This window comes from Poecilia reticulata, linkage group LG13 (assembly GCF_000633615.1).
Source record: "Poecilia reticulata strain Guanapo linkage group LG13, Guppy_female_1.0+MT, whole genome shotgun sequence".
Classification (NCBI taxonomy): Eukaryota; Metazoa; Chordata; class Actinopteri; order Cyprinodontiformes; family Poeciliidae; genus Poecilia; species Poecilia reticulata.
Genome location: NC_024343.1, coordinates 9207573 through 9218981, shown reverse-complemented (window position 1 = coordinate 9218981; position 11409 = coordinate 9207573). Strand labels below are relative to the sequence as shown.

The window sequence follows — 11409 nt, the reverse complement described above, 5'->3', positions numbered from 1 at the left end:
TGCAGAGAATATGGGACACACTACGCACTGAAGCCCTTCAACATGGATGAGCATTTGAAGGACAGAAGGGCGGAACAAGGGTGATAGTGCAAGTATTGGAACAGGGCCTTTGTCTTTTGTGAAGAAGGAAGTTGGCTCAGAGGTTGGTGTCTTCTTCAGAGGTTTTTGTGATGTTTCCTACAGTGGTTCTAGGTCCAGCGCCCCCCCAAGGGGGAAGGGTGAACAGGTTTTTCAAAAAGTTTGGTTCATTTTACTCAGGGCAGTGTGAAAGAGAACCACAGCAAATGAAAATGGAACAAATGTTGGAGTTTGGTCCTCATTTGAACCAAGTCTACTGGACTCTGATTTGTGAAAATGCCGTCAAATATCAATAGGTAGTACAGTTTGAAACAATGTGTGTAACTCGTGTTTGCAAAGCAGTTCAAATATACTGACCAGAGTTTTGAATTGCCAATGTTGAGTCAAAATGTAGACTTTGAAAAAAATATTCATAAATACCAATAATAGTTTATAACATAACCTAGAAATGAACCCAGTGACATTAGGGACCAAATGCAGTGATTTTTGTCTTTTGCATTGGATCTCTGACAGGAAAAATCTAATATTTCTAATAAAATGGCTCCAAGCTGCCTTTGGAGGAAACTGGTTGGGGCTGTATCACTAAGATTTAGAGCTGCAAATATTACACAATCTTTAGATAAAATACTTCCTATAGTGTTTGATAAACAATCACTAAAGATTTTTTTTTAGATTTTAAAATAAAGAAAGATAACATTTTTGTAATAAACTGGATGGATACTTTTTCTTCAATGGGATGTAGATGTGGAAAAAGCTATGAAAAATTCTTTATTTTATGTTCTCTGAAGTTCATCTATACGTAATGTCTTTGAGCTCTTGAAATCAAAGTCTAAATATTTGTTGGCACACAATCACACCCTGTAAAGCTGATTTTTGATTCTAAAAACATACAAAGTTTTCAGCCTTTCCACCCATTAAAAAAAAAATTAGATTCTTTTAGAGGTATTCTTCTGTTTAACATTTACTGTAATTAGTCCATCAGACGGGCTGCATAGTGGTGCAGTTGGTAGCACTGTTGCCTTGCAGCACGAAGGTCCTGGGTTCGGGTCTGGACAGACTGTCCAGCGGGGTACACCTGTCCAGGGTGGACCCCGCTTCTCGCCCGAAATGTAAGAAAATGGATGGATGGTCCATCAGACCTGCATTTGTTTTTATATCTATTTTTAAAAACTTAGTTGGCTCTCTATTGCTTTATGCCAAAGTCATTGAGAGCCACTGTGAAAAGTGCAAAGAGCCAGGCCCCTGGATTAGAGTGAATACTCTCAAAATACTGATTGCATTATGTCTTGAATTTGGTGAGCTCACACAAAAAAGATTTCTTGGTACCTTTTACGCTTTTGTTTATGCTGTATAGCTATTGGCCTGTTCCATTTAGCTTGATTGTTCTGATACATACACACATCTCTGTGTGGATCCAGGTGGGATATTTACTGATCTGAACTAATAAATACGGTGGCCGACAGGTGCAAATGCGCAGCAACAGAGAAAACATGCAAAAATTTTTTTGTTTGCACAAAGGAAATGCAGCAAACAAAAGAAAAGAAGCAAACAAAAAGTGCTGAAAACCGGAAGTGCTCCAGGCCACTAGAGGGAGTCGAACAAAAATCAGCTGTGTCCAAATTTAGGGTCTGCATCCTTTCAAACGGGTGTTCAGAAAAGCAGCAAATTATTTTTGCTGTATTACCCTCAAAATTACACAAAAGGATTTTTTTTTACAATGTTTTTAGGTGAGAATGTAGATCTGAAATATCTACTCAGTACATCAATAAATCACTTAATTCCAATATTGCTCCGACGTTTTCAGACCTGTCTGCTCCCGCTGCATTAGCAGCAGCTGTCAGSTGGTCGGGCGCTCCAGGTTCGGTACACMGAGAGAGAAGCATGTCTCCCGGCAAATCGTTTTAAAAACTCCTAATAGTTTTSCTCTATGAGTGGAGGTGGAACACAGATATTCAGCCAGGTAATAGCTGTAAAATGTTTTGGTTCACTAAAGTATTTAATTTATTCCTGAGCAAATGGGTTTGACTGATTAAAGCTAAGTCTTGCTGCGAGCTGGAAGTCTGGGCCTCCGTTCTGAAGCTGCTGCCCCCGCGACCCGAACCCGGATAAGCGGCAGAAAATGGATGGATGGATGGATGGATGGATGGATGGATGGATGGATGGATGGATGGGTGGATGGATGGGTGGATGGATGGATGGATGGGTGGATGGATGGATGGGTGGATGGATGGATGGATGGATGGATGGATGGATGGATGGATGGGTGGATGGATGGATGGATGGATGGATGGATGGATGGATGGATGGATGGATGGATGGATGGATGGATGGCGTCTCTCTTTTTTTGTTTGCTGCATTTCATTTGTGCGCGTGTCTTTTTTTTGTTTGCATGTTTTCTCTGTTGCTGCGCATTTGCACCTGTCGGCCACCGTATATAAAGCCTCCAGAAAGGAAACACCAAACAAAAACACACTCAGTTGCCACATAAAGTCCTGAAACATGGCAGCCTCTACTAGCTGTGAGTGACACATGCGGCAAGAATGTGGGCAGACAGCGTCAGGGAGCGTTTGCCACACTTCAACACAAATTTAGCCCTGAGTGGGTATTTTAATACACTGCAGCCTCAGACCCAGAAGCCCAGACTGTGGTTACGGCTGCAGCCTTTGGCTTGGAGTTCAAACCAACCACTGTGACTTGTTCTTTTCTTTCTCTGTGTTTAACCACAGAGGGCTGTGGATGGCGGCTGGAGCTTATGGGGACCATGGCAGCGGTGCTCCAGGACCTGTGGAGGTGGGGTGGAGTTCTCCTACAGGGAATGCACTGATCCAGTGCCTCAGAATGGCGGGAAGTACTGTGAGGGACAGAGAGTTCGATACCAGTCCTGCAACACAGAGCCTTGTGACTCCAGTGAAGGTAATATCAATTTAACTTACAAAAGGTCAATGGACACTTTACACTAGAACCGTCTTTCTCAAACTGTGGTCCCCGGACCACAGGGGGTCCGCAGCCGCCCCCTAGTGGTTCACAAGGTACAGCATGTCAATGGCCATTTATTTCCCATGAAGTGAGCTCGAAGTGCAACACGAACGAAAAATAACAGTGTTTAAAAATAACAGTGGATAATTGACTTAAAACTGGATCATTCAAAAGAAGAGCTATTGAGTGGAAGAAAACAACGACATACAATGCATATCTGCAGGAATATTTTTTTAGTTTTTCTGGCTGAGTTGCAGAACTTTTGTTTTGAGGACACTATTACACTATTACGATACATAGCATTCCACTGGCATGCAGATCTAAGTTTGCCCAGCCTGGTGTTGTGGCTGTGCGAAGTGCGATATGGTGAGCAGCGCTGCGCCTTGTGCTGACTAACTGAATCTGTAACACCTAGAATAAAATAATTATTTACGCTCTGCATACTAGGGCTGAAAGTATGCACAACCCAACCCTAACTTTTAAGTCTATTTTGCTTTTTTATGCTTCTAATTTACAATAAGGCATACAATATTATTAATGCCCACAGCATAGTAAATAATTTCTTTTTTGATTTCAATGTGTTCTCCATCATTGCAAAGCTTAGAATCCACACTTTCAGAATCTGTAAAAAACTCAAAGTGCCCCATATAGACATGTTCATAGTTCGACATGGCCAGTCACATTTACAAAACACCACCACTCTTCTCATTGCGATGAACAAGGAAGACAACACTGAGTCAGTGAGTTAAGAGATTAATATTTTAATGTCGGACTGCATACTTTAAAATATTGTGCTGTAGCTGGCAATTTCAATTATAAATTGTTTCAAATTCCAGCTTTTTCAAGTGAAGTTACAGTCAAATGTGATACACACCACATGTGGATCTATCCGCAGTAGGACGTTTTAGTAGCTGTGTCTCCATTAACTATAAAATTGCACAAATTAAAGCTACAAAAATAAATTCACTTATTGGAAGCAAGGCAATAAAAAATAAAAAAAAAACCTCAAATGTTTTGCTAAAATATTTTTGTGGTGGTTTTTCGCCCATATCAAAATAGATGTATTTCACAAAAACTCTAATGAAAACCCCTTTTGTTTACATCACTAGTCAAGTGATCAACACCCTGATGTTACTACCAGCAGAAAAGATGAAGAAGATGATGGGAAGTGGTAGGAGGATCATAGTATCTTTTTGCAGCTGGCTCCATCAGAGGTCTCTCAGCATCATACATTTCATAAAAATATTGTGTGTCATTCGAATGTGTTTGAATCCATAGTTCTCTAAAATGACAGACAGATTCCCCCAAATGCCACATAAGCTGGTTGAAAGTACAAGGGGTACGTTGCTCCAACGCCTGAATAAGTCGCCGATGTCTCTGTGATGGCTGATCGATGATGAGTGCTGGCAGGATGGCTGAATTATGAATATATCTTATGTACGTCCTTCACTGCCATAATTTGTAATTACTTATCACATGTACAATTTGATTTCGAGCAAAATCAAAACTCAGAAACTCCAAAATTACAAATTTGTGGGGTTTTTTATACAATAGGAGAATGTAGACAAAGATTTGTGCACATTTGTAATGGAAATGCAGCTACTGACCTCCATTCATTTCAGTAATAGATGGAGGTAAAACCTAAAATTAATGCTTGGTAATGACTTAAACATTCATGTTAATGTCAGGATTTATTCCTAATTCTAACACTTACTAACTCCTCCCATGTTCCTTACAGTAACCTTAACCAAAACTTCATTAAGACCATACCTATAAACTGTTCCCCCACATCAGACTGTTTCAATCATTGAACTGATTCAGATGGAAGTCATTGTGACACCGACAGTCACTTGAAAAAAGTGGGTCTGTTGCATTAGGACTGACCATTCAGCATATATCAGCAGTGGTGGCCCTTCCTACTACTACTACTACTACTATTACTACTACTATTACTACTACTACTACTACTATTACTACTACTACTACTACTACTATTACTATTACTACTACTACTATTACTACTACTATTACTACTACTACTACTACTATTACTACTACTATTACTACTACTACTACTACTACTACTACTATTACTACTACTACTACTACTACTGCCCACCAACAAATTAGTAGATTTTGTTTTCAGGAGAAAGCAGGTAACCTAGTCTCCCAGTACTCAGCTGAACTTACTTCAGTACTCATGCATGTAAGTAGAAGCAAACTTTCTGGCAACAACTGACAGTCAAGATATATTTTATTTTTAGTTCTTGAGCAACCTGCCCCTTTCTAATGCTGCCCTGGGCCACTGCCCATTTAGCCCATTCAAAAACTGCCACTGTATTTCAGACTATGTCCTAAACAGGTGACATGGACACAGCAAATTTGAAAGTGTCTATATTGGTCCACTCTTGATTGTGTTATAGCAGCACTTTTGAAAGTGTTGAGAGAGTTGAATCAGCACCCTCAGTAGTTGAAAGTTAACACACGTCAGTGTTGATTTACCTAACACTAGTGTATAGTGTCAAAAGTTAACACTATGAATGTGTGAATTTAACACAGAACTGTTAAATATAGATCAACACAGAAATCAGAATTTTAAAATACTACTGGTACGGTGTGCTGTGGTGGCGCAGAGGTTAAGCACAACCCACATATGGAAGCCCTAGTTCTCAATGTGGCGTTGCAGGTTCGCTTCCCAGCCTTTGCTGTATGTTTTCCCCTTCTCTCATTACCCACTCTTCTGTCAATTCACTATCAAATAAAGGCCACTAGAGCCAATAAAACCTTTAACCAAAATACTACTGACAGTCAATAATCCCCAAATTCACTTTAAAAAACATTAGATGTCACTTGAATCTACATAAACACCAACACAAGTTGCAGTTTGAATCTACTTGTATTTCAAAACAAGAACAAAATCAAACAGCACTGACAGCACCGAATACAATCTGCTATGTTTTCTTTCCCAAACATTTCAGAAAACTTCTTGCCATAGGGACTGTAATAAACTAAGTCCTTAGTTGGAAGAACATAAAACAAATCCTCTTATTGATACAGTATGCATTTAAATGATCATCATAATAAAGACTGTCCACTCTGCCAGGTAAAATAAAAGCAAGCACCTCAACTGTTGTGCAAAAATTCCATCAATGTTGAAAACCGTAGTTGTAGAAGTTGTAGAGGAATTCATGGTACTTTGCACTGATGGTGAAGTGTGCTTTGAAAGTTCATCAAAAGCAGCCATGGATTGTCTTGTGATTACTGATGGTGAAATGTCTTTGGTGCTGCTCTTGTTTTCTTTTTTTTGTTTATAACTTTATTTTTATTTTTGTTGATGTTATTAGAGCACACTCAAGAAGAAAAGTCAAACAATACATAGAAATTATAAAAGACAAAAAATACAGAACAATCGAAACAAAAATCAAACACCAGGGGGAGACTCCTATTTTAGTAACACAAAACACAAGGGGACCATTCATATCCAAAATTAGTCCTGTATCGTTGATGTGACGTTTGTCCAATTTTACCATTTGTCCAGGCATTGCTGTTCCTGTATCCTCAGTCTATATGTTAGAATCTCCATCTCAAATAATGAGTTCACTGTCTGTATCCACTCCTTTGTGGTAGGAGGTTCAGATTTACACCACTTTCTGGGTATCACCTTTTTGGCTGCCACCAACAGAATTTTTAACAAATACCAGTCATTATTAAGTACAATATTGTCCAAAAGACCAAAATATAAAACCAGACCAGACTTAGGTATTGAGTAACGTAATATTGTTTCAATCTTATTGTGTATTTCGTTCCAGAACTGTGTAATTCTAGGGCAAAGCCAGAAAATATGCGCATAAGAGATTCGCCATGTTGGAAAATCTCTCCAACATGGCTGCGCTCTAGATTTGAATTTACTAGTAATTTGGGGTGTTATAAAAAATCTAATTATATTCTTCCAACAATGTTCTCTCCAAATTCTGGAAGAGGATGTTGTAATTTGGGTCTTCCAAATATTCAGCCAGCCATTTGCGGTTAGCAGAATATCAAATTCCCTTTCCCATTTAGTTTAAATATTCAATGCGTTAGTACCTCTATTTTCTAACAGATATTTATAAAGTAAAGACACTAATCTGTGTTTTTTACCCTTATAGGTCTCGATCAGCATTTTGACAATCCCATTTTCATTTGGGTTTATTTTTTGTTTTATTTCTTTGTTATAAAAGTCCCTTAATTGCAGGTATCTAAAATGATCTTGRGTTCTTAGAGCAAACTCTTCCTGTAGTTCATGGAAACTTTTAAAGTGTCCATCTTTAAGGACTAYGCATAATGCTGTTAAGTCTCTTTCTAGCCATTGTTTAAATTGTGGGTCCTGAATAAAATATTTATTGTAGGCTGGCCACTGGATCAGACATAATTGTTTCTCTAATTTGCATTTTCAGATTATATATAACCATTTACCCAGTGGAAAAACTAGTAATAGCATTAACATTCTTAAGCATATTCTTAGTGGTCTCTATATCTCCAATGATGCTCCGCAATTCTCTTCCATTTACTTTTTGTTCAATATTTTTCCATTTCGCTTCATAATTTTTGGCACTTATATTAATTATAGGAGCTATTTGGGCAGCATGATAATATTTTCTAAAGTCGGGTAATGCCATACCTCCTTTCTCTTTTGGTATTTGTAAAGTTTCAAATTTTATTCTGGGTTTTTTAGCGTTCCATATGAATCTAGATTCCAATCTAGATTGGTTCCATGTTTTAAACAGTCTATCCAGGATTTCTATAGGTAATGCCAAGAAGAGGTACAATAACCTTGGTGACACGTTCATTTTTATCGCTTCAATTCTGGAGCTGAAGTCTAGTGTTAGGACATCCCACCTTCTAATGTCCTTCCTAATTTCTTGATCCACTTTAGTAAAGTTAGCTTTATATAGAGATCATCTATGTTTTTTGTTAATCGTATTCCTAGGTATGTCATTATAGTAGAGCTCCAATTTAAATATTTTCTACGTATCGTTTCAGATGGTGTATAACAGAATGTCAAAATCTGTGTCTTTTCCAAATTTAATTTGTGTCCTGAATAGAAACCAAATATCTTTAACTGGTTGATCAGACAAGGCAGCGAGTTTTCAGGGTCTGATAAATAGCAAATTACATCATCTGCAAACAAACCTATTGTATGGGACTCATTATTATCACTCACTCTTTCTCACTGTTTATTTAATGTCACATGCTGTTTTTATTTTAATTATGTAAAGCACTTTGAAATGCCTTGCTGCTGAAATGTGCTATACAAATAAAATTTGATTGATTGATTGATTGATTGATTGATTGATTGATTGTGTATATCAATACCCTGAAGATCCTTATATTGTCTTATGTGTTGTGCCAGTGGCTCAATGTAAATTGCAAATAAGGTTGGTGATGAACAGCAACCCTGACGTGTAGAACGCTCTAGTTTTATATTATCCATTAGATTTCCATTAATCTTGATTCTGGCCACTGGTGATTGGTATAAAGTCCTCACACACTGTACAGCTTTTTCATCAAAACCAAATTTTTCAAGTGCTTTATATAAGAAGTTCCAGCCTACGCTGTCAAAAGCTTTCTCTGCATCAAGACTGATTAAGATAGCTGTTGTTTTTTAATTTTGAATATGATCTATTATGTGAAGTGCCCTCCTGATGTTATCTCGCGTTTGGCGACCTTTAATAAATCCTGTCTGGTCCTCATCTATGATATATATCTCCAATGAATTGCTCAAATCGTTTTGCTAAAATCGAGGTATAAATTTTATAGTCCATGTTTAGAATAGATATAGGTCTATAATCAGAGCATGTTTCACTCTTCCTCTTTTTTGGAATGACTGATATAATTTCTTCTCTCCAAGATGGCGGCAGCACTGCATGTTCCAATGTATAATTAAATGATTTTTCTAGTAATGGTAGAAAATCTTCACTAAAGGATTTGTACCACTCAGATGGCAGTCCATCACTTCCTGGTGTTTTACCATTTTTTAACCTATTAATTGCCTTTTGTATTTCTATTCTTGTTATATGGGAAGTGAGAAGTTTGTTTTGGGTTTCTCCAATTGAGGGCAGGTCCAGTGACTCCAAGAAGGATTCTATCTGTCCATCTGTAGCAGAGGGAGGTTGACTGTAATCTCTGGTAGTATGTCCTAAACCTGTCCTCAATAGTTGCTGGATCATGTATTATTTGATTTGTTTCTTCATCCTTTAATTTATAGATATTTCTCTCTGACTGTTGCTTTTTCAGTTTCTTTGCCAACAGTTTCGTTCCTTTAGATCCCTCCTCATGATGTGATTGTTTAATAAACTTTGATTTCTTTTCAATTTCATATGTAAGCATTTTATCAATGTTGTTTCTTAGTTATTTTATTTTTACAAACAGGTTGGGATTTTGAGTTAATTTATGTTGTTTTTCTAGATCTGTTAGTTGAACTCTTTCTTTTTCATAGGCTTCCATGGTGGATTTCTTAAAGGCCGCAGTTTTTGAGATCAATTTTCCTCTTAATACAGCCTTGAATGCATCCCATAATATCACTGGATTAACCTGTCCATCATCATTGTCTTCTATGTAAGTTTTTATATCGTGGGAAATTTCAGCTTTGATTGTTTTGGAGTTCAACAAGCCTACATTTAATCGCCATGCTGTTTTGCGTTTTCCGGAAGATAAATTTAGTTTTAATGTTAGTGAAGAATGGTCAGATATACTTGTTTCTTCTATTTTACATTCCTTTACCTTATATATATGAGATTTATTCATGAAAAAGTAACATGAAAAAGTAAGTCAATTCTAGAATAACTTTTATTGGCCACAGAGTAATGGGTATAATCCTTTATATTGGTTTTTAATTCCCTCCCGACATCAACAAATCCAAACTCTTCAAGTGCCAATTTAAATTTTTTTGTAGTTGCATTTTGTTGTTTTTTACTGTTTGTTGTATCAAGTCTTGTGTTTAATACCATATTGAAATCCCCAGATCAACATTCCCTCTGTTTCTATAATTATTTTATTGGGGAGGCTATTTAGAAATGATATTTTACTATTTGGGGGTTGTAAACATTGACCAGTGTTACCTTTACATTGTCAAGAGTCCCCTTCACCATCACATACCTCCTTCTTTATCTGACAGATCATAGCTACAATCAAATTTTACTGAGTCATGAATTAGAATTGAATCTCCTCTTTTGTTTCCATGTCTGAAAGAGCTGTGAAATATATTTGAGTATCCAAAGCCCCTGAGTTTTTCATGTTCAGATTTAGACAGGTGTGTCTCCTGTAAATAGATTAACTGTGCTTTCTCTTTTCGCATTTTAATTAGAATTTTTTTACATTTTATAGGATTATTCTTACCATTTACATTCAACGAAACTATCTTGATATTATCAGCCATTATTTAGTTTCATAAGGTCACCATGTGATTTTAGAAAAAGAGTCCCCAACAAATAGCTGAACAAGCTATTAAAACACAGATGAACAAATAGAACAGAAACTTCCAAAGGTAGAGATGTGTGAAGACATCCCTCAGAATCCCTGCTGGTGGGGTGAGGGCAAAGTACCACCCTAAGGTGGGGGCCCTCTAGTAGCAGACAGGTCTACTTGTACTAGGCAAGTCCAACATTTGCTAAACGCTACAACGTTTACTCCATTCGGTATTTTGGTTAAATGTCTAACAAATGACTTTAGTAACAGAGGGGAGACTTATATCCAAAACAGGATTAAAACCAGCTGGTAAAGACATTCGGTTCTTAAATCGCTCATACATTACTTGAAATGTTTTTTATAATAAAGTAAACCTGTTCTGATTCAACGTTCAGAGTTACTGGTTCTCACGTCTGAACTCTGAGCTTCTCCCTCGCACCTCGTCCTGCATCGGTGTCGTTAATCCGTTTCCATGGTAGCATCGAGTCCAGCCTCTCCTTGGTCACTTTTAACTTGTTCTCTCTTGGTATCCAAGTCAAGCCGAAGCCTCTCTTGATCATGTCTGACGCTGCTTCGTCTGCGTTCTCRTAGGTCCGAACTCCAGAGTCCCAGAAGATTCTCATCTTTGTGAACGGCGTCTGGAATCTGACACCTTTCTGCTTCAGGGCTGCCTTTAATGGGCTGTATGCTTTACGTTTTTCTATGACCTCCGACGCATAATCATTATCAAAATAAAAGCACTTGCCTTCCACCTCCACTTTCTGTTCCCAGGCTTTCCTTAGAACCATTTCTTTTGTGTGAATTGCAAGAAATTCACAATTATAGATCTCGGGGCCGCGTTGGGAGGCGGTCTGGGTGCCAGAGCTCGGTGTGCCCGCTGAATCCGTAGTTCACTTCCATCCGATAGCTTCA

General features: G+C 37.8%; 1 protein-coding gene across 2 annotated transcripts in view; it reads left to right on the top strand.

Moving 5' to 3' along the window:
* The window catches only part of LOC103474364 (A disintegrin and metalloproteinase with thrombospondin motifs 8), a 62589-nt gene that overhangs the window by 42115 nt on the left and 9065 nt on the right, over nucleotides 1–11409 (top strand). For both annotated transcript variants that reach the window (XM_008425251.2, XM_008425250.2), the window contains exon 6: nucleotides 2805–2991. In XM_008425251.2, coding sequence (XP_008423473.1) covers nucleotides 2805–2991 — 187 coding nt within the window. The remainder of the gene's footprint in view (nucleotides 1–2804; nucleotides 2992–11409) is intronic.